Source organism: Salvelinus fontinalis, unplaced genomic scaffold (assembly GCF_029448725.1).
Source record: "Salvelinus fontinalis isolate EN_2023a unplaced genomic scaffold, ASM2944872v1 scaffold_0269, whole genome shotgun sequence".
Taxonomy (NCBI): domain Eukaryota; kingdom Metazoa; phylum Chordata; class Actinopteri; order Salmoniformes; family Salmonidae; genus Salvelinus; species Salvelinus fontinalis.
In genome coordinates, this window is record NW_026600478.1 from 41,349 (window position 1) to 65,986 (window position 24,638).

The following is a 24,638-nucleotide window of genomic DNA, read 5'->3' on the forward strand; positions in this document are numbered from 1 at the left end:
CAATACCCCCTAATGACAGCACAATACCCCCTAATGACAGCACAATACCCCCTAATGACATCACAATACCCCCTAATGACAGCACAATACCCCCTAATGACATCACAATACCCCCTAATGACAACACAATACCCCATAATGACATCACAATACCCCCTAATGACAACACAATACCCCCTAATGACATCACAATACCCCCTAATGACATCACAATACCCCCTAATGACAGCACAATACCCCCTAATGACATCACAATACCCCCTAATGACATCACAATACCCCCTAATGACAGCACAATACCCCATAATGACAGCACAATACCCCATAATGACAGCACAATACCCCCTAATGACATCACAATACCCCCTAATGACAACACAATACCCCATAATGACATCACAATACCCCATAATGACATCACAATACCCCCTAATGACAACACAATACCCCCTAATGACATCACAATACCCCCTAATGACATCACAATACCCCCTAATGACAGCACAATACCCCCTAATGACAGCACAATACCCCCTAATGACAGCACAATACCCCCTAATGACAGCACAATACCCCCTAATGACATCACAATACCCCCTAATGACATCACAATACCCCCTAATGACAGCACAATACCCCCTAATGACATCACAATACCCCATAATGACAACGTGAAAACAGGCTTTTAGAATTTTTTGCAAATGTATAAAAAAACAAAAAACAGATACCTTATTTACATAAGTATTCAGACCCTTTGCTATGAGATTTGGGAATTGAGCTCAGGTTTATCCTGTTTCCATTGATCATCCTTGAGATGTTTCTATAATTTGATTTTAGATCTACCTGTCATAAATTAAATTGATTGGACATGACTTGGAAAGGCACACACCTGTCTATATAAGGTCCCACAGTTGACAGTGGATGTGAGAGCTAAAACCAAGCCATGAGGTCGAAGGAATTGTCCGTAGAGCTCCGAGACAGGATTGTGGCGAGGCACAGATCTGGGGAAGGGTACCAAAACATGTCTGCAGCATTGAAGGTTCCCAAGAACACGGTGGTCTCCATTTTTAAAAGGAACCACCAAGACTCTTCCTAGAGCTGGCCGCTCGGCCAAACTGAGCAATCGGGGGAGAAGGGCCTTGGTCAAGGAGGTGACTAAGAACCTGATGGTCACTGACAGAGCTCCAGAGTTCCTCTGTGGCAATTGGAGAACCTTCCAGAAGGACAACCATCTCAATCAAGCATTTATGGTAGAGTGGCCAGATGGAAGCCATTCCTCAGTAAAATGCACATGACAGCCCGCTTGGAGTTTGCCAAAAGGCACCTAAAGACTCTCAGACCATGAGAAACAAGATTATCTGGTCTGATGAAACCAAGATTGAACTCTTGGCCTGAATGCCAAGCGTCCGTCTGGAGGAAACCTGGCAGCATCCCTATGGTGAAGCATGGTGGTGGCATGCTGTGGGGATGTTTTTCAGCAGCAGGGACTGGGAGACTAGTCAGGATCAAGGGAAAGATGAACAGAGCGAAGTACAGAGAGATCCTTGATGAAAACCTGCTCCTGAGCACTCAAGACATCAGACTTGTGCGAAGGTTCACCTTCCAACAGGACAACGACCCTAAGCACACAGCCAGGACAACGCAGGAGTGGCTTTGGGACAAGTCTCAATGTCCTTGAGTGGCCCAGCCAGAGCCCGGACTTGAACCCGATCGAACATCTCTGGAGAGACCTGAAAATATCTGTGCAGCGACGCTCCCCATCCAACCTGACAGAGTTTGAGAGGATCTGCAGAGAAGAAGTGGGAGAAACTCCCCAAATACAGCTGTGCCAAGCTTGTAGCGTCAGACCCAAGAAGACTCAAGGCTGTAATCGCTGCCAAAGGTGCTTCAACAAAGTACTGAATTACGGGTCTGAATACTTATGTACATGTGATATTTCATTATTTATTTATTTTTATAGTCTTAACCTGTTTTTGTTTTTCTTTATGGGGTATTGTGTGTAGATTGAGGGGATATAAATGATTTAATCCATTTTAGAATAAGGCTGTAACATCAAAATGTGGAAAAAGTCAAGGGGTCTGAATTATTTGTGTGTGTGTGTGTATAAAATGTGTAAATCATATGATTTTGCGGTAATCCAATAGCACTGTGAGTTTTGTTCAACTCTAATAGGACACTGCTGTTGACTGTCATCTCAGTACCAGCCGGTCACCATGGTGATTTGTGTTGTTGATCCAGGCCAGCAGCACCAGCAGCAAGGGGGCGGAGCCTCAACAGGAAGTGGTCAGAGAGGAGGAGCAGGAAGGAGAGGCAGGTCGGTGGGTGTGGGAGCCCATGCTGTGTGGGGAGGCAGAAGGAGGGAAGGTCCCCCATTCCCTGGAGGTTCTCTACCACCAGGCTCAGAGCAGCAGTACCTGTGATGCCCTGATGGTGGCAGTGCACCTCCTGATGGTAGAGACGGGCTTCCTGTGCCAGGTAAGGCTCTACAGGAGACTGGGGGGAGAATCTACATCGAATACTCCTCTCTGCTTCCTCCTCAAAACCCCATTGGAGGAGAAGGTCAGGTGGGAGGGATCTCTGGCTTTCTCATCCAATGGGTTTGAGAAGGAGGCGAGGAGAGAGGACGCTAGGATCCCAAATGTCACCCTATTCCCTATATAGTACACTACTTTAGACCAGAGCCCTATTCCCTATATAGTATACTACTTTAGACCAGAGCCCTATTCCCTATATAGTATACTACTTTAGACCAGGGCCCTATTCCCTATATAGTACACTACTATAGACCAGAGCCCTATTCCCTATATAGTATACTACTTTAGACCAGGGCCCTATTCCCTATATAGTACACTACTTTAGACCAGAGCCCTATTCCCTATATAGTGCACTACTTTAGACCAGAGCCCTATTCCCTATATAGTACACTACTTTAGACCAGAGCCCTATTCCCTATATAGTACACTACTTTAGACCAGAGCCCTATTCCCTATATAGTACACTACTTTAGACCAGAGCCCTATTCCCTATATAGTACACTACTTTAGACCAGAGCCCTATTCCCTATATAGTGCACTACTATAGACCAGAGCCCTATTCCCTATATAGTACACTACTTTAGACCAGGGCCCTGTTCCCTATATAGTGCACTACTTTAGACCAGTGCCCTATTCCCTATATAGTACACTACTTTAGACCAGAGCCCTATTCCCTATATAGTACACTACTTTAGACCAGAGCCCTATTCCCTATATAGTACACTACTTTAGACCAGAGCCCTATTCCCTATATAGTACACTACTATAGACCAGAGCCCTATTCCCTATATAGTACACTACTATAGACCAGGGCCCTATTCCCTATATAGTACACTACTTTAGACCAGAGCCCCTATTCCCTATATAGTGCAATACTGTTGACCAGGGCCCTGTTCCCTAAAGTGTGTGTGTGTGTGTGTGTGTGTGTGTGTGTGTGTGTGTGTGTGTGTGTGTGTGTGTGTGTGTGTGTGTGTGTGTGTGTGTGTGTGTGTGTGTGTAGGGCTCTGAGGGGCGTCCTGGTGAGATGCCAGCTGGGTGGAGGGCCCCAGGAGGACTGTACAGACTGCAGTATGCCCATCCTCTCTGTGACGACAGCCTGGCCATGGTCCTAGCTGTTCCCATGGGACCCGTTCTGGTTATCAACGGTCAGTCTCACTGTTTCTCAAAGCTGGGGCCGGGGCCCAAATGGTGTCCTCTTCCCTATATGGTTTATTACTTCTGACCAGGGACTATAGGGCTCTATAGGGGGCCCTCTGGAAGGACCATAGGGCTCTATAGGGGGCCTTCTGGAAGGACCATAGGGCTCTATAGGGGGCCATCTGGAAGGACCATAGGGCTCTATAGGGGGCCCGGCCCTCTGGAAGGACCATAGGGCTCTATAGGGGGCCCGGCCCTCTGGAAGGACTATAGGGCTCTATAGGGGGCCCTCTGGAAGGACTATAGGGCTCTATAGGGGGCCATCTGGAAGGACCGTAGGGCTCTATAGGGGGCCCTCTGGAAGGACCGTAGGGCTCTATAGGGGGCCCTCTGGTAGGACCATAGGGCTCTATAGGGGGCCCTCTGGAAGGACCGTAGGGCTCTATAGGGGGCCCTCTGGAAGGACTATAGGGCTCTATAGGGGGCCTTTTGGAAGGACTATAGGGCTCTATAGGGGGCCTTTTGGAAGGACCATAGGGCTCTATAGGGGGCCCTCTGGAAGGACTATAGGGCTCTATAGGGGGCCCTCTGGAAGGACCATAGGGCTCTATAGGGGGCCCTCTGGAAGGACCATAGGGCTCTATAGGGGGCCCTTTGGAAGGACCATAGGGCTCTATAGGGGGCCCTCTGGAAGGACTATAGGGCTCTATAGGGGGCCCTCTGGAAGGACCATAGGGCTCTATAGGGGGCCCTCTGGAAGGACCATAGGGCTCTATAGGGGGCCCTCTGGAAGGACTATAGGGCTCTATAGGGGGCCCTCTGGAAGGACCGTAGGGCTATATAGGGGGCCCTCTGGAAGGACTATAGGGCTCTATAGGGGGCCCTCTGGAAGGACCGTAGGGCTATATAGGGGGCCCTCTGGAAGGACCATAGGGCTCTATAGGGGGCCCTCTGGAAGGACTATAGGGCTCTATAGGGGGCCCTCTGGAAGGACCATAGGGCTCTATAGGGGGCCCTCTGGAAGGACTATAGGGCTCTATAGGGGGCCCGGCCCTCTGAAAGGCAGTGTCAGTGTTTGACATAGCTATCTGTTTGACCCAGCTCTGCTTATCATTATTGATCTCATTGGTCTTCCCCTGATTGATCGGTACATTGCTCCCCTCTGCAGCCACCCTGAAGACGAACCAGCAGGTGGAGACAGTGAGGAAACTGTCACTAAAACCCTCCACCTATGTGACCGACCAGTGGACAGGTGAGTGTGTCTGGTGACTTACCAGTGGACAGGTGAGTGTGTGTCTGGTGACTGACCAGTGGACGGGTGAGTGTGTGTCTGGTGACTGACCAGGTTAGTGTGTCTGGTGACTGACCAGTGGACAGGTGAGTGTGTCTGGTGACTGACCAGTGGACGGGTTAGTGTGTGTCTGGTGACTGACCGGTGGACAGGTGAGTGTGTGTCTGGTGACTGACCGGTGGACAGGTGAGTGTGTGTCTGGTGACTGACCAGTGGACAGGTGAGTGTGTGTCTGGTGACTGACCAGTGGACAGGTGAGTGTGTGTCTGGTGACTGACCAGTGGACAGGTGAGTGTGTGTCTGGTGACTGACCGGTGGACAGGTGAGTGTGTGTCTGGTGACCGACCGGTGGACGGGTTAGTGTGTGTCTGGTGACTGACCGGTGGACGGGTGAGTGTGTGTCTGGTGACTGAGCCAGTGGACAGGTGAGTGTGTGTCTGGTGACTGACCGGTGGACAGGTGAGTGTGTGTCTGGTGACTGTGTCTGTTCTGTCTGTTGATCCACAGGTGACAGCGTCTGTTCTGTCTGTTGATCCACAGGTGACAGCGTCTGTTCTGTCTGTTGATCCACAGGTGACAGCGTCTGTTCTGTCTGTTGATCCACAGGTGACAGCGTCTGTTCTGTCTGTCGATCCACAGGTGACAGCGTCTGTTCTGTCTGTCGATCCACAGGTGACAGCGTCTGTTCTGTCTGTCGATCCACAGGTGACAGCGTCTGTTCTGTCTGTCGATCCACAGGTGACAGCGTCTGTCCTGTCTGTCGATCCACAGGTGACAGCGTCTGTCCTGTCTGTCGATCCACAGGTGACAGCATCTGTCCTGTCTGTCGATCCACAGGTGACAGCGTCTGTTCTGTCTGTCGATCCACAGGTGACAGCATCTGTCCTGTCTGTCGATCCACAGGTGACAGCGTCTGTTCTGTCTGTCGATCCACAGGTGACAGCGTCTGTTCTGTCTGTCGATCCACAGGTGACAGCGTCTGTCCTGTCTGTCGATCCACAGGTGACAGCGTCTGTTCTGTCTGTCGATCCACAGGTGACAGCGTCTGTTCTGTCTGTCGATCCACAGGTGACAGTGCAGCGGCCGTCTACACAGAGCTGAGGAAGTTGTCCCGGGTCTTCAAAGACCAGCTGGTGTATCCTCTGATAGCTTCAGCCAGAGAAGGTACTGGGATGTAGATATATAGTACTGTTATTAAATACATAGTACTGGGATGTAGATATATAGTACTGTTATTAAATACATAGTACTGGGATGTAGATATATAGTACTGGGATGTAGATATATAGTAATGTTATTAAATACATAGTACTGGGATGTAGATATATAGTACTGTTATTAAATACATAGTACTGGGATGTAGATATATAGTACTGTTATTAAATACATAGTACTGGGATGTAGATATATAGTACTGTTATTAAATACATAGTACTGGGATGTAGATATATAGTACTGTTATTAAATACATAGTACTGGGATGTAGATATATAGTACTGTTATTAAATACATAGTACTGGGATGTAGATATATAGTACTGTTATTAAATACATAGTACTGGGATGTAGATATATAGTACTGTTATTAAATACATAGTACTGGGATGTAGATATATAGTACTGTTATTAAATACATAGTACTGGGATGTAGATATATAGTACTGTTATTAAATACATAGTACTGGGATGTAGATATGTAGTACTGTTATTAAATACATAGTACTGGGATGTAGATATATAGTACTGGGATGTAGATATGTAGTACTGGGATGTAGATATATAGTACTGTTATTAAATACATAGTACTGGGATGTAGATATGTAGTACTGGGATGTAGATATATATAGTACTGTTATTAAATACATAGTACTGGGATGTAGATATGTAGTACTGGGATGTAGATATATAGTACTGTTATTAAATACATAGTACTGGGATGTAGATATATAGTACTGTTATTAAATACATAGTACTGGGATGTAGATATATAGTACTGTTATTAAATATATAGTACTGGGATGTAGATATATAGTACTGTTATTAAATAAATATTACTGGGATGTAGATATATAGTACTATTATTAAATACATAGTACTGGGATGTAGATATATAGTACTGTTATTAAATACATAGTACTGGGATGTAGATATATAGTACTGTGATTAAATACATAGTACTGGGATGTAGATATATAGTACTGTTATTAAATACATAGTACTGGGATGTAGATATATAGTACTGTTATTAAATATATAGTACTGGGATGTAGATATATAGTACTGTTATTAAATACATAGTACTGGGATGTAGATGTATAGTACTGTGATTAAATACATAGTACTGGGATGTAGATATATAGTACTGTGATTAAATACATAGTACTGGGATGTAGATATATAGTACTGTTATTAAATACATAGTACTGGGATGTAGATATATAGTACTGTTATTAAATACATAGTACTGGGATGTAGATATATAGTACTGTGATTAAATACATAGTACTGGGATGTAGATATATAGTACTGTTATTAAATACATAGTACTGGGATGTAGATATATAGTACTGTTATTAAATATATAGTACTGGGATGTAGATATATAGTACTGTTATTAAATACATAGTACTGGGATGTAGATGTATAGTACTGTGATTAAATACATAGTACTGGGATGTAGATATATAGTACTGTGATTAAATACATAGTACTGGGATGTAGATATATAGTACTGTTATTAAATACATAGTACTGGGATGTAGATATATAGTACTGTTATTAAATACATAGTGCTGGGATGTAGATATATAGTACTGTGATTAAATACATATTACTGGGATGTAGATATATAGTACTATTATTAAATGTACTGGGATGTAGATATATAGTACTGTTATTAAATACATAGTACTGGGATGTAGATATATAGTACTGTTATTAAATACATAGTACTGGGATGTAGATATATAGTACTGTTATTAAATATATAGTACTGGGATGTAGATATATAGTACTATTATTAAATACATACTACTGGGATGTAGATATATAGTACTGTTATTAAATACATAGTACTGGGATGTAGATATATAGTACTGTTATTAAATACATAGTACTGGGATGTAGATATATAGTACTGTTATTAAATACATAGTACTGGGATGTAGATATGTAGTACTGGGATGGAGATATATAGTACTGGGATGTAGATATATAGTACTGTTCAGAAATGAATAGTACTGTTATTAAGAAGGAAATATCTGGAAATATGACATTGGTCTCTCAGATCTCACTGCAATCATTTAAAATCATTGAATAGCAAATGTTAACAACCAATGTGTCAAATCCATTACTCCATGTCTCCCCCTGGTGTCTGGTGGTGGTATAACAGCCAGCAGTGTTGTAACTATCTATCTCTCTGTATTGTGACTCCCTGTCTCCCCCTGGTGTCTGGTGGTGGTATAACAGCCAGCAGTGTTGTAACTATCTATCTCTCTGTATTGTGACTCCCTGTCTCCTCCATGTTGTCTGGTTGGGGTATAACTATCTCTCTGTATTGTGACTCCCTGTCTCCCCCTGGTGTCTGGTGGGGGTATAACAGCCATGGCCCTGCCAGCAGTGTTTGGCCTGCCAGTCCTTCCTCCAGAGCTGTTACTGAGGGTGCTGAGACTGCTGGATGTCTCCTCTCTCCTGGCCCTCTCCTCAGTCAACAGACACCTCCACCAGACCACCGCAGACCCGGCCCTGTGGAGACACCTCTACCGCAGAGACTTCAGGGGTAGGACGAACGCACACACACTCACGGATATATTTATAAACACACATAAAAGACTGGAGGTCTCTGGCCTGTCTCTGGCCTGTCTCTGGCCTGTCTCTGGCCTGTCTCTGGCCTGTCTCTGGCCTGTCTCTGGCCTATCTGGAGGTCTCTACTTTAAAGGTTGCTGTTCCTCTCCTCAGGGTGCAGACAGACAGTCTGATTCTACATGTCAGAACTAGGACTGTCCTCCTGAGACGTGTCTGTATTAAAGACATGTTAGATTCTACATGTCAGAACTAGGGACTGTCCTCCTGAGACGTGTCTGTATTAAAGACATGTTAGATTCTACATGTCAGAACTAGGACTGTCCTCCTGAGACGTGTCTGTATTAAAGACATGTTAGATTCTACATGTCAGAACTAGGGACTGTCCTCCTGAGACGTGTCGGTGTCTGTATTAAAGACATGTTAGATTCTACATGTCAGAACTAGGACTGTCCTCCTGAGACGTGTCTGTATTAAAGACATGTTAGATTCTACATGTCAGAACTAGGACTGTCCTCCTGAGACGTGTCGGTGTCTGTATTAAAGACATGTTAGATTCTACATGTCAGAACTAGGACTGTCCTCCTGAGACGTGTCTGTATTAAAGACATGTTAGATTCTACATGTCAGAACTAGGACTGTCCTCCTGAGACGTGTCTGTATTAAAGATATGTTAGTTATTGACTGCATGTTGTGTGATTTGTTATTTGACTGTTGCAGACTGCCAAGACCACAGCAGAGCCAGAGACACTCAGTGGAGAGAGGTGAGTCACGTCCCTGTATTCTATATATTGACTCTGCACTTTGAGTCGTCTCTTTGTCCAGCCCCGGTTTAAAGGGTTTGTCTCAGCTGTATTTATGCTGTTGCTCATCGTCCCTGGTATCAACCCACAGATAGTAAGTCTCTATTCGTTAGTGACTGTTTTTAGATATCAATAAAACTACAATCGGACGTTAATAAAACCCCAGCTACAATCTGACGTTAATAAAACCCAGGCTACAATCTGACGTTAATAAAACCCCAGCTACAATCTGACGTTAATAAAACCCCAGCTACAATCTGACGTTAATAAAACCCCGGCTACAATCTGACGTTAATAAAACCCCGGCTACAATCTGACGTCGGTGAAACCCCAGTTACAATCTGACGTTAATAAAACCCTAGCTACAATCTGACGTTAATTAAACCCCGGCTACAATCTGACGTTAATAAAACCCCGGCTACAATCTGACGTTAATAAAACCCCGGCTACAATCTGACGTTAATAAAACCCCGGCTACAATCTGACGTTAATAAAACCCCAGCTACAATCTGACGTTAATAAAACCCCAGCTACAATCTGACGTTAATAAAACCCCAGCTACAATCTGACGTTAATAAAACCCCAGTTACAATCTGACGTTAATAAAACCCCAGCTACAATCTGACGTTAATAAAACCCCGGCTACAATCTGACGTTAATAAAACCCCGGCTACAATCTGACGTTAATAAAACCCCGGCTACAATCTGACGTTAATAAAACCCCGGCTACAATCTGACGTTAATAAAACCCCGGCTACAATCTGACGTTAATAAAACCCCGGCTACAATCTGACGTTAATAAAACCCCGGCTACAATCTGACGTTAATAAAACCCCGGCTACAATCTGACGTTAATAAAACCCCGGCTACAATCTGACGTTAATAAAACCCCGGCTACAATCTGACGTTAATAAAACCCCGGCTACAATCTGACGTTAATAAAACCCCAGCTACAATCTGACGTTAATAAAACCCCAGCTACAATCTGACGTTAATAAAACCCCGGCTACAATCTGACGTTAATAAAACCCCAGCTACAATCTGACGTTAATAAAACCCCAGCTACAATCTGACGTTAATAAAACCCCAGCTACAATCTGACGTTAATAAAACCCCAGCTACAATCTGACGTTAATAAAACCCCAGCTACAATCTGACGTTAATAAAACCCCAGCTACAATCTGACGTTAATAAAACCCCAGCTACAATCTGACGTTAATAAAACCCCAGCTACAATCTGACGTTAATAAAACCCCAGCTACAATCTGACGTTAATAAAACCCCAGCTACAATCTGACGTTAATAAAACCCCAGCTACAATCTGACGTTAATAAAACCCCAGCTACAATCTGACGTTAATAAAACCCCAGCTACAATCTGACGTTAATAAAACCCCGGCTACAATCTGACGTTAATAAAACCCCGGCTACAATCTGACGTTAATAAAACCCCGGCTACAATCTGACGTTAATAAAACCCCGGCTACAATCTGACATTAATAAAACCCTAGCTACAATCTGACGTCACTGAAACCCCAGCTACAATCTGACGTCGGGGAAACCCCAGCTACAATCTGACGTTAATAAAACCCCAGCTACAATCTGACGTTAATGAAACCCCGGCTACAATCTGACGTTAATGAAACCCCGGCTACAATCTGACGTTAATGAAACCCCGGCTACAATCTGACGTCGGGGAAACCCCAGCTACAATCTGACGTTAATAAAACCCCAGTTACAATCTGACGTTAATAAAACCCCAGCTACAATCTGACGTTAATAAAACCCCAGCTACAATCTGACGTTAATAAAACCCCAGCTACAATCTGACGTTAATAAAACCCCAGCTACAATCTGACGTTAATAAAACCCCAGCTACAATCTGACGTTAATAAAACCCCAGCTACAATCTGACGTTAATAAAACCCCAGCTACAATCTGACGTTAATAAAACCCCAGCTACAATCTGACGTTAATAAAACCCCAGCTACAATCTGACGTTAATAAAACCCCAGCTACAATCTGACGTTAATAAAACCCCAGCTACAATCTGACGTTAATAAAACCCCAGCTACAATCTGACGTTAATAAAACCCCAGCTACAATCTGACGTTAATAAAACCCCAGCTACAATCTGACGTTAATAAAACCCCAGCTACAATCTGACGTTAATAAAACCCCAGTTACAATCTGACGTTAATAAAACCCCGGCTACAATCTGACGTCACTGAAACCCCAGTTACAATCTGACGTTAATTAAACCCCAGCTACAATCTGACGTTAATTAAACCCCAGCTACAATCTGACGTTAATAAAACCCCAGCTACAATCTGACGTCGGTGAAACCCCAGTTACAATCTGACGTTAATAAAACCCCGGCTACAATCGGACGTTAATAAAACCCCGGCTACAATCGGACGTTAATAAAACCCCGGCTACAATCGGACGTTAATAAAACCCCGGCTACAATCTGACGTTAATAAAACCCCGGCTACAATCTGACGTTAATAAAACCCCGGCTACAATCTGACGTTAATAAAACCCCGGCTACAATCTGACGTTAATAAAACCCCGGCTACAATCTGACGTTAATAAAACCCCGGCTACAATCTGACGTTAATAAAACCCCAGCTACAATCTGACGTCACTAAAACCCCGGCTACAATCTGACGTTAATAAAACCCCGGTTACAATCTGACGTCGGTGAAACCCCAGCTACAATCTGACGTTAATAAAACCCCAGTTACAATCTGACATCGGTGAAACCCCGGCTACAATCTGACGTCACTGAAACCCCAGCTAAAATCTGACGTTAATAAAACCCCAGCTACAATCTGACGTTAATAAAACCCCGGCTACAATCTGACGTTAATAAAACCCCGGCTACAATCTGACGTTAATAAAACCCCGGCTACAATCTGACGTTAATAAAACCCCAGCTACAATCTGACGTTAATAAAACCCCAGCTACAATCTGACGTCACTAAAACCCCGGCTACAATCTGACGTTAATAAAACCCCAGTTACATTCTGACATCGGTGAAACCCCAGCTACAATCTGACGTTAATAAAACCCCAGCTACAATCTGACATCACTGAAACCCAGGCTACAATCTGACGTCACTGAAACCCCAGCTAAAATCTGACGTTAATAAAACCCCAGCTACAATCTGACGTCGGTGAAACCCCAGTTACAATCTGACGTTAATAAAACCCCAGTTACAATCTGACGTTAATAAAACCCCAGTTACAATCTGACGTTAATAGAACCCAGGCTACAATCTGACGTTAATAAAACCCCGGCTACAATCTGACGTTAATAAAACCCCGGCTACAATCTGACGTTAATAAAACCCCAGCTACAATCGGACGTTAATAAAACCCCAGCTACAATCGGACGTTAATAAAACCCCAGCTACAATCTGACGTTAATAAAACCCCAGCTACAATCTGACGTTAATAAAACCCCAGCTACAATCTGACGTTAATAAAACCCCGGCTACAATCTGACGTTAATAAAACCCCAGCTACAATCTGACGTTAATAGAACCCAGGCTACAATCTGACGTTAATAAAACCCCGGCTACAATCTGACGTTAATAAAACCCCGGCTACAATCGGACGTTAATAAAACCCCAGCTACAATCGGACGTTAATAAAACCCCAGCTACAATCGGACGTTAATAAAACCCCAGCTACAATCTGACGTTAATAAAACCCCAGCTACAATCTGACGTTAATAAAACCCCAGCTACAATCTGACGTTAATAAAACCCCAGCTACAATCTGACGTTAATAAAACCCCGGCTACAATCTGACGTTAATAAAACCCCGGCTACAATCTGACGTTAATAGAACCCAGGCTACAATCTGACGTTAATAAAACCCCAGCTACAATCTGACGTTAATAAAACCCCAGCTACAATCTGACGTTAATAAAACCCCGGCTACAATCTGACGTTAATAAAACCCCGGCTACAATCTGACGTTAATAGAACCCAGGCTACAATCTGACGTTAATAAAACCTCAGCTACAATCTGACGTTAATAAAACCCCGGCTACAATCTGACGTCACTGAAACCCCGGCTACAATCTGACGTTAATAAAACCCCGGCTACAATCTGACGTCACTGAAACCCCAGTTACAATCTGACGTTAATTAAACGCCAGCTACAATCTGACGTTAATAAAACCCCAGCTACAATCTGACGTCGGTGAAACCCCAGTTACAATCTGACGTTAATAAAACCCCGGCTACAATCGGACGTTAATAAAACCCCGGCTACAATCGGACGTTAATAAAACCCCGGCTACAATCTGACGTTAATAAAACCCCGGCTACAATCTGACGTTAATAAAACCCCGGCTACAATCTGACGTTAATAAAACCCCGGCTACAATCTGACGTTAATAAAACCCCGGCTACAATCTGACGTTAATAAAACCCCGGCTACAATCTGACGTTAATAAAACCCCAGCTACAATCTGACGTCACTAAAACCCCGGCTACAATCTGACGTTAATAAAACCCCGGTTACAATCTGACGTCGGTGAAACCCCAGCTACAATCTGACGTTAATAAAACCCCAGTTACAATCTGACATCGGTGAAACCCCGGCTACAATCTGACGTCACTGAAACCCCAGCTAAAATCTGACGTTAATAAAACCCCAGCTACAATCTGACGTTAATAAAACCCCGGCTACAATCTGACGTTAATAAAACCCCGGCTACAATCTGACGTTAATAAAACCCCGGCTACAATCTGACGTTAATAAAACCCCAGCTACAATCTGACGTTAATAAAACCCCAGCTACAATCTGACGTCACTAAAACCCCGGCTACAATCTGACGTTAATAAAACCCCAGTTACATTCTGACATCGGTGAAACCCCAGCTACAATCTGACGTTAATAAAACCCCAGCTACAATCTGACATCACTGAAACCCAGGCTACAATCTGACGTCACTGAAACCCCAGCTAAAATCTGACGTTAATAAAACCCCAGCTACAATCTGACGTCGGTGAAACCCCAGTTACAATCTGACGTTAATAAAACCCCAGTTACAATCTGACGTTAATAAAACCCCAGTTACAATCTGACGTTAATAGAACCCAGGCTACAATCTGACGTTAATAAAACCCCGGCTACAATCTGACGTTAATAAAACCCCGGCTACAATCTGACGTTAATAAAACCCCAGCTACAATCGGACGTTAATAAAACCCCAGCTACAATCGGACGTTAATAAAACCCCAGCTACAATCGGACGTTAATAAAACCCCAGCTACAATCTGACGTTAATAAAACCCCAGCTACAATCTGACGTTAATAAAACCCCAGCTACAATCTGACGTTAATAAAACCCCGGCTACAATCTGACGTTAATAAAACCCCAGCTACAATCTGACGTTAATAGAACCCAGGCTACAATCTGACGTTAATAAAACCCCGGCTACAATCTGACGTTAATAAAACCCCGGCTACAATCGGACGTTAATAAAACCCCAGCTACAATCGGACGTTAATAAAACCCCAGCTACAATCGGACGTTAATAAAACCCCAGCTACAATCTGACGTTAATAAAACCCCAGCTACAATCTGACGTTAATAAAACCCCAGCTACAATCTGACGTTAATAAAACCCCAGCTACAATCTGACGTTAATAAAACCCCGGCTACAATCTGACGTTAATAAAACCCCGGCTACAATCTGACGTTAATAGAACCCAGGCTACAATCTGACGTTAATAAAACCCCGGCTACAATCTGACGTTAATAAAACCCCGGCTACAATCTGACGTTAATAAAACCCCAGCTACAATCGGACGTTAATAAAACCCCGGCTACAATCGGACGTTAATAAAACCCCAGCTACAATCTGACGTTAATAAAACCCCAGCTACAATCTGACGTTAATAAAACCCCAGCTACAATCTGACGTTAATAAAACCCCGGCTACAATCGGACGTTAATAAAACCCCGGCTACAATCGGACGTTAATAAAACCCCGGCTACAATCTGACGTCACTGAAACCCCAGCTACAATCTGACGTCGGGGAAACCCCAGCTACAATCTGACGTTAATAAAACCCCGGCTACAATCTGACGTCACTAAAACCCCAGCTACAATCTGACGTTAATAAAACCCCAGCTACAATCTGACGTTAATAAAACCCCAGCTACAATCTGACGTTAATAAAACCCCAGTTACAATCTGACGTTAATAAAACCCCAGTTACAATCTGACGTTAATAAAACCCCGGCTACAATCTGACGTTAATAAAACCCCAGCTACAATCTGACGTTAATAAAACCCCAGCTACAATCTGACGTTAATAAAACCCCAGCTACAATCTGACGTTAATAAAACCCCAGCTACAATCTGACGTTAATAAAACCCCGGCTACAATCTGACGTTAATAAAACCCCGGCTACAATCTGACGTTAATAAAACCCCGGCTACAATCTGACGTCACTGAAACCCCGGCTACAATCTGACGTCACTGAAACCCCAGTTACAATCTGACGTTAATAAAACCCCAGCTACAATCTGACGTTAATAAAACCCCGGCTACAATCTGACGTTAATAAAACCCCAGCTACAATCTGACGTTAATAAAACCCCGGCTACAATCTGACGTTAATAAAACCCCAGCTACAATCTGACGTTAATAAAACCCCGGCTACAATCTGACGTCACTGAAACCCCGGCTACAATCTGACGTCACTGAAACCCCAGTTACAATCTGACGTTAATTAAACCCCAGCTACAATCTGACGTTAATAAAACCCCAGCTACAATCTGACGTCGGTGAAACCCCAGTTACAATCTGACGTTAATAAAACCCCGGCTACAATCGGACGTTAATAAAACCCCGGCTACAATCGGACGTTAATAAAACCCCGGCTACAATCTGACGTTAATAAAACCCCGGCTACAATCTGACGTTAATAAAACCCCGGCTACAATCTGACGTTAATAAAACCCCGGCTACAATCTGACGTTAATAAAACCCCGGCTACAATCTGACGTTAATAAAACCCCGGCTACAATCTGACGTTAATAAAACCCCAGCTACAATCTGACGTTAATAAAACCCCAGCTACAATCTGACGTCACTAAAACCCCAGCTACAATCTGACGTTAATAAAACCCCGGCTACAATCTGACGTTAATAAAACCCCAGCTACAATCTGACGTCACTAAAACCCCAGCTACAATCTGACGTTAATAAAACCCAGGCTACAATCTGACGTTAATAAAACCCCGGCTACAATCTGACGTTAATAAAACCCCGGTTACAATCTGACGTCGGTGAAACCCCAGCTACAATCTGACGTTAATAAAACCCCAGTTACAATCTGACATCGGTGAAACCCCGGCTACAATCTGACGTCACTGAAACCCCAGCTAAAATCTGACGTTAATAAAACCCCAGCTACAATCTGACGTTAATAAAACCCCGGCTACAATCTGACGTTAATAAAACCCCGGCTACAATCTGACGTTAATAAAACCCCGGCTACAATCTGACGTTAATAAAACCCCGGCTACAATCTGACGTTAATAAAACCCCAGCTACAATCTGACGTCACTAAAACCCCGGCTACAATCTGACGTTAATAAAACCCCAGTTACATTCTGACATCGGTGAAACCCCAGCTACAATCTGACGTTAATAAAACCCCAGCTACAATCTGACATCACCGAAACCCAGGCTACAATCTGACGTCACTGAAACCCCAGCTAAAATCTGACGTTAATAAAACCCCAGCTACAATCTGACGTCGGTGAAACCCCAGTTACAATCTGACGTTAATAAAACCCCAGTTACAATCTGACGTTAATAAAACCCCAGTTACAATCTGACGTTAATAAAACCCCAGTTACAATCTGACGTTAATAAAACCCCGGCTACAATCTGACGTTAATAGAACCCAGGCTACAATCTGACGTTAATAAAACCCCGGCTACAATCTGACGTTAATAAAACCCCGGCTACAATCGGACGTTAATAAAACCCCGGCTACAATCGGACGTTAATAAAACCCCAGCTACAATCGGACGTTAATAAAACCCCAGCTACAATCGGACGTTAATAAAACCCCAGCTACAATCTGACGTTAATAAAACCCCAGCTACAATCTGACGTTAATAAAACCCCGGCTACAATCTGACGTTAATAAAACCCCGGCTACAATCTGACGTTAATAGAACCCAGGCTACAATCTGACGTTAATAAAACCCCGGCTACAATCTGACGTTAATAAAACCCCGGCTACAATCTGACGTTAATAAAACCCCAGCTACAATCGGACGTTAATAAAACCCCAGCTACAATCGGACGTTAATAAAACCCCAGCTACAATCGGACGTTAATAAAACCCCAGCTACAATCGGACGTTAATAAAACCCCAGCTACAATCGGACGTTAATAAAACCCCAGCTACAATCTGACGTTAATAAAACCCCAGCTACAATCTGACGTTAATAAAACCCCGGCTACAATCTGACGTTAATAAAACCCCGGCTACAATCTGACGTTAATAGAACCCAGGCTACAATCTGACGTTAATAAAACCCCGGCTACAATCTGACGTTAATAAAACCCCGGCTACAATCGGACGTTAATAAAACCCCGGCTACAATCGGACGTTAATAAAACCCCGGCTACAATCGGACGTTAATAAAACCCCGGCTACAATCGGACGTTAATAAAACCCCAGCTACAATCTGACGTTAATAAAACCCCGGCTACAATCTGACGTTAATAAAACCCCGGCTACAATCTGACGTTAATAAAACCCCGGCTACAATCTGACGTCACTAAAACCCCAGCTACAATCTGACGTTAATAAAACCCCGGCTACAATCTGACGTTAATAAAACCCCGGCTACAATCTGACGTTAATAAAACCCCGGCTACAATCTGACGTTAATAAAACCCCAGCTACAATCTGACGTCACTAAAACCCCAGCTACAATCTGACGTTAATAAAACCCAGGCTACAATCTGACGTTAATAAAACCCCGGCTACAATCTGACGTTAATAAAACCCCGGTTACAATCTGACGTCGGTGAAACCCCAGCTACAATCTGACGTTAATAAAACCCCAGTTACAATCTGACATCGGTGAAACCCCGGCTACAATCTGACGTCACTGAAACCCCAGCTAAAATCTGACGTTAATAAAACCCAGGCTACAATCTGACGTTAATAAAACCCCGGCTACAATCTGACGTTAATAAAACCCCGGTTACAATCTGACGTCGGTGAAACCCCAGCTACAATCTGACGTTAATAAAACCCCAGTTACAATCTGACATCGGTGAAACCCCGGCTACAATCTGACGTCACTGAAACCCCAGCTAAAATCTGACGTTAATAAAACCCCAGCTACAATCTGACGTTAATAAAACCCCGGCTACAATTTGACGTTAATAAAACCCCGGCTACAATCTGACGTTAATAAAACCCCGGCTACAATCTGACGTTAATAAAACCCCAGCTACAATCTGACGTTAATAAAACCCCAGCTACAATCTGACGTCACTAAAACCCCGGCTACAATCTGACGTTAATAAAACCCCAGTTACATTCTGACATCGGTGAAACCCCAGCTACAATTTGACGTTAATAAAACCCCAGCTACAATCTGACATCACTGAAACCCAGGCTACAATCTGACGTCACTGAAACCCCAGCTAAAATCTGACGTTAATAAAACCCCAGCTACAATCTGACGTCGGTGAAACCCCAGTTACAATCTGACGTTAATAAAACCCCAGTTACAATCTGACGTTAATAAAACCCCAGTTACAATCTGACGTTAATAAAACCCCAGTTACAATCTGACGTTAATAAAACCCCGGCTACAATCTGACGTTAATAGAACCCAGGCTACAATCTGACGTTAATAAAACCCCGGCTACAATCTGACGTTAATAAAACCCCAGCTACAATCGGACGTTAATAAAACCCCAGCTACAATCGGACGTTAATAAAACCCCAGCTACAATCGGACGTTAATAAAACCCCAGCTACAATCTGACGTTAATAAAACCCCAGCTACAATCTGACGTTAATAAAACCCCAGCTACAATCTGACGTTAATAAAACCCCGGCTACAATCTGACGTTAATAAAACCCCAGCTACAATCTGACGTTAATAGAACCCAGGCTACAATCTGACGTTAATAAAACCCCGGCTACAATCTGACGTTAATAAAACCCCAGCTACAATCGGACGTTAATAAAACCCCAGCTACAATCGGACGTTAATAAAACCCCAGCTACAATCGGACGTTAATAAAACCCCAGCTACAATCGGACGTTAATAAAACCCCAGCTACAATCGGACGTTAATAAAACCCCAGCTACAATCTGACGTTAATAAAACCCCAGCTACAATCTGACGTTAATAAAACCCCAGCTACAATCTGACGTTAATAAAACCCCAGCTACAATCTGACGTTAATAAAACCCCGGCTACAATCTGACGTTAATAAAACCCCGGCTACAATCTGACGTTAATAGAACCCAGGCTACAATCTGACGTTAATAAAACCCCGGCTACAATCTGACGTTAATAAAACCCCGGCTACAATCTGACGTTAATAAAACCCCAGCTACAATCGGACGTTAATAAAACCCCAGCTACAATCGGACGTTAATAAAACCCCAGCTACAATCGGACGTTAATAAAACCCCAGCTACAATCTGACGTTAATAAAACCCCGGCTACAATCTGACGTTAATAAAACCCCGGCTACAATCTGACGTCACTGAAACCCCAGCTACAATCTGACGTCGGGGAAACCCCAGCTACAATCTGACGTTAATAAAACCCCAGCTACAATCTGACGTTAATAAAACCCCAGCTACAATCTGACGTTAATAAAACCCCAGCTACAATCTGACGTTAATAAAACCCCGGCTACAATCTGACGTTAATAAAACCCCAGCTACAATCTGACGTTAATAAAACCCCAGCTACAATCTGACGTTAATAAAACCCCGGCTGACATCAGAGCAACATGCCGTCTCATCAATATCTGTTCCTATCAACTTGATATGTGTTGTAAAGACATCTATTGACAACTCATCAATAGCAATTGATGTTAACGACAACAAGTTATGAAATGACATGCTGCTGTAATCACTGGTGCGGCTCAAGTTGCCCCCTACTCACTATGGGCTCTGGTCAAATGTAGTGCACTATATAGGGAATAGGGCTCTGGTCTAAAGTAGTGCACTATATAGGGAATAGGGTTCCATTTGAGACTCAAGACACTGTCTAACTCTCTGGTACCATTTAGGACTCAGCCACAGTCTAACTCTCTGGATCCGTTTAGGACTCAGCCACTGTCTAACTCTCTGGATCCGTTTAGGACTCAGCCACTGTCTAACTCTCTGGTTCCATTTAGGACTCAGCCACAGTCTAACTCTCTGGTTCCGTTTAGGACTCAGCCACTGTCTAACTCTCTGGTACCATTTAGGACTCAGCCACAGTCTAACTCTCTGGTACCATTTTAATTTCAGCTCTACAAGAAGAAGTACAAGTGGAGGAGAGAGGCAGCCAGTTACCCCCGCCACACGCCCCGTTACCACCCTGTCCCCCCACCCATCTACCCCCTCCACCCCCTCCCCAACAACCCCTTCCCCTTCTACCCGCCTGGCATCATCGGCGGGGAGTACGACCAGAGACCCGGCATCCCCGGTGGTATTCTGCCCCGCCCCCGCTACGACCCGATTGGTCCGCTGCCAGGTCACGATCCCACAGCAGGAGGGCTGATTGGACGAAGGGGGCTGAGACCTACTGGGAACCGGCCGGCTGACATCAGACGAGGGTTCATATGAACCTCCCTGACCAGTGACCTCTAGTGGTGGTGTAGCAGTATGACCACCTCACAGAGAAGCTGAAATAAAACAGAGATGTTGAAGACTGATTGATTTAGCCTACCTTTAAATAAGGCACCCGATGTGCTATAAGTCACAGATAACTGGTGTTGTTCGGTCTATAAACACTAACCCTCATCCAGTCTGCTTATTATCCCCTAACCCTCATCCAGGTGTTTTTTATAAACCCTATCTCTGTCCCAGAATCAGCTTCTAATAGCTCATGTTCTCCTGTGTGTGTTTAGTAAGTGATGCGGTCAAATCATACCGATCTTCATTTGATCTCTCTGTTGTTGCAGAGAATGTTGCTGCACAGCAGGAAATGCAAACTTCTCAAAAGTTTTCCCGTGAGAAACCGGTCACATTTTAAGATGAGCAGATCTGTAGGGGTGCCTCGGGGGGCATTGAGGTGGCCGGTTTCTATCTTCCACCATTCACTAGGAAGACATTTTGTAGAGCACTTGTTTCTCTGCACACTAAAAGCGTTAAATAAAATGTGGTCATATTTGAGTCCTCAAGTCTCTCTCTGCAAACCAGACAGTTCAGGGACGGTTCATCTCCAGGGGTGTCAAACTCATTCCACGGAGGGCCTAGTGTCTGCAGGTTTTTGGTTTTTCCTTTCAATAAAGCCCTAGACAACCAGGTGTGGGGAGTTCCTAACTAATTAGTGATGTTAATTCATCAATCAAGTACAAGGGAGGAGCGAAAACCCGCAGACACTCGGCCCTCCGTGGAATGAGTTTGACACCTGTGATCTACACTGAACTAAAATATAAACACACCATGTAAAGTGTTGGTCTCCATGTTTCATGAGCTGAAATAAAAAGATCCCAGAAATATTCCAGATGCACAAAAAGATTATTTCTCTCAAATGTTGTGCACAATTTTTTTTACATCCCTGTTAGTGAGCGTTTCTCCTTTGCCAAGATAATCCATCCACCTGACAGGTGTGGCATATCAAGAAGATGATTAAACAGCATGACCATTACACAGGTGCAACTTGTGCTGGGGCCAATAAAAGGCCACTCTAAAATGTGAAGTTTTGTCAAACAACACAATGCCACAGATGTCTCAAGTTTTAAGGGGGAGAATGGAATTGGCAAGCTGACTGCAGGAATGTCCACCAGAGCTGTTGAATGTTAATATCTCTACCATAAGCCACCTCCAAAGTCTTTTTTTTTGAGAATTTGGAAGTACGTCCAACCGGTCTCACAACCGAAGACCACGTGCATGGCGTTGTGTGGATGAGCAGTTTTCTGATGTCAACGTTGTAAAGAGTGCCCCCTGGTGGCGATGGGGTTATGGGCAGGCATAAGCTACAGAAAATGAACACAATTGCATTTTATCGATGGTAATTTAAATGCACAGGGATGCTGTGATGAGATCCTGAGGCCCCTTCATCCACCGCGATCACCTCATGTTTCAGCATGATAATACACGGCCCCATGTCACAATGATCTGGACACAGTTCCTGGAAGCTGAAAATGTCCCAGTTCTTCTATGACCTGCATTACTCACCAGACACGTCACCCCATTGAGCATGTTTGGGATGCTCTGGATCGACGTGTACGACATCATGTTCCAGTTCCCGCCAATATCCAGCAACTTCACACAGCCATTGAAGAGGAGTGGGACAACATTCCACAGGACACAAATCAACAGCCTGATCAACTCTATGTGAAGGAGACGTGTCGCGCTGCATGAGGCAAATAGCGCTCACACCCAGTGGCGGCCTGTCAGATGGGGCAGATGGGGCAGAGCCCCACATTTTTTAGCAAAAATAAATAAATACAATTTGGGATGGGGGGGGTGGGGGGCTTGCCTGTTTTGCATGTTATCTTGGCATTAATACGTGTCACATAACAGTTTGCAAACAATATAAAATCATTTATATCATTGAGTTGATAAAGCCGCAAACAAACATGGTCTCTTTCTTGTTTTCTTGAGTAAAGCAGCTCCATAGTGCAGGTGTTTCAGCCTAGATCAGTGCTGTCTGTGGTGGGCGGGGCAGCCAGCTCCAGAAGGCAGGTGTTTCATCCTAGATCAGTGCTTTCTGTGGTGGGCGGGGCAGCCAGCTCCAGAATACAGGTGTTTCATCCTAGATCAGTGCTTTCTGTGGTGGGCGGGGCAGCCAGCTCCAGAATACAGGTGTTTCATCCTAGATCAGTGCTTTCTGTGGTGGGCGGGGCAGCCAGCTCCAGAATACAGGTGTTTCATCCTAGATCAGTGCTTTCTGTGGTGGGCGGGGCAGCCAGCTCCAGAATACAGGTGTTTCATCCTAGATCAGTGCTTTCTGTGGTGGGCGGGGCGAGCCAGTGGAAAACACAGAACGTTGCGCCGTGATTGGCTTAGTGTTCTGTCAATCACAGGGACTATACGTCACTGCCAAGTGTAGGAGGAGACCTTAAATTCTACCCCTTCGGATGTTACATTAGAAGTGCCCATCCAAGAAGGCTCAAGGTCATTGGCCACAGATAAAATGATGTCAAATCACGTTAAATGTACAGTAGTTCTGATTGGACTGATCATGTCAACATCTTACTTTCATTATCTTAGCTAGCATGATAGCTAGCAGTCATCATCATGAATCAAGTCGACAATCTACTGGCAAATCCTTTTTAATCCTTGTCATATGAAGAGAAATTATAGATAAAACGTATCGGTGCTCATTGACCATTGGACATAAACACATTACACAACAAGTTGGAAATCGCAATTTCAACGAGTGGTTTGGAAGGAATCAGTGACAGTGGCTGTGTCGTCCCAAATCTGGGATTAAGGGGCTCTTTTACAAGTTTAAAATTATAAACATTCAACATTGGCCATGCCGTCGACTCGGAATTGTAAATCCGGCCTCCAGTTGTTTTGAAAGCACCATAAATCCAGAGAATGCCAGACTTTGATGACAAACTTTGACCACGAAGGACCGCTGCGTCACCTTCCTGTTCAAGCACAACAAGGTGAGTCCAAAAATGTCTTGTATGCTGCTGCATAAATGATGTAATATGCCAGGGAGATATGTATACTGTAGCTAAGAAAGTAATACTAAGTGTATGTTGTGTAGTAAGATGTTAGTAGCCCATGTGCCTCACCCTAATAATTTGGTCTATTTACCCCTCTTCATTATGCTTACTGTTCTGACTTGGTGGTTCACCTGTAGCCTAT

The 24,638-nt window shown here is 44.0% G+C and overlaps 1 protein-coding gene across 3 annotated transcripts in view; it reads left to right on the forward strand.

The window, feature by feature from the left end:
* The window catches only part of LOC129845287 (F-box only protein 7-like), a 25,938-nt gene extending 3,626 nt beyond the window's left edge, over window positions 1–22,312 (forward strand). For 2 of the 3 annotated variants that reach the window (XM_055913169.1, XM_055913168.1), the window contains exons 4-10: window positions 2,239–2,475; window positions 3,535–3,679; window positions 4,840–4,923; window positions 5,998–6,126; window positions 8,563–8,739; window positions 9,483–9,526; window positions 21,117–22,312. In XM_055913169.1, the coding sequence (XP_055769144.1) occupies window positions 2,239–2,475; window positions 3,535–3,679; window positions 4,840–4,923; window positions 5,998–6,126; window positions 8,563–8,739; window positions 9,483–9,526; window positions 21,117–21,434 (1,134 nt within the window). In that variant the 3' untranslated portion in view covers window positions 21,435–22,312. The remainder of the gene's footprint in view (window positions 1–2,238; window positions 2,476–3,534; window positions 3,680–4,839; window positions 4,924–5,997; window positions 6,127–8,562; window positions 8,740–9,482; window positions 9,527–21,116) is intronic. The other variant, XM_055913170.1, reaches the window with a different exon arrangement.
* Window positions 22,313–24,638: the final 2,326 nt, after the last annotated feature.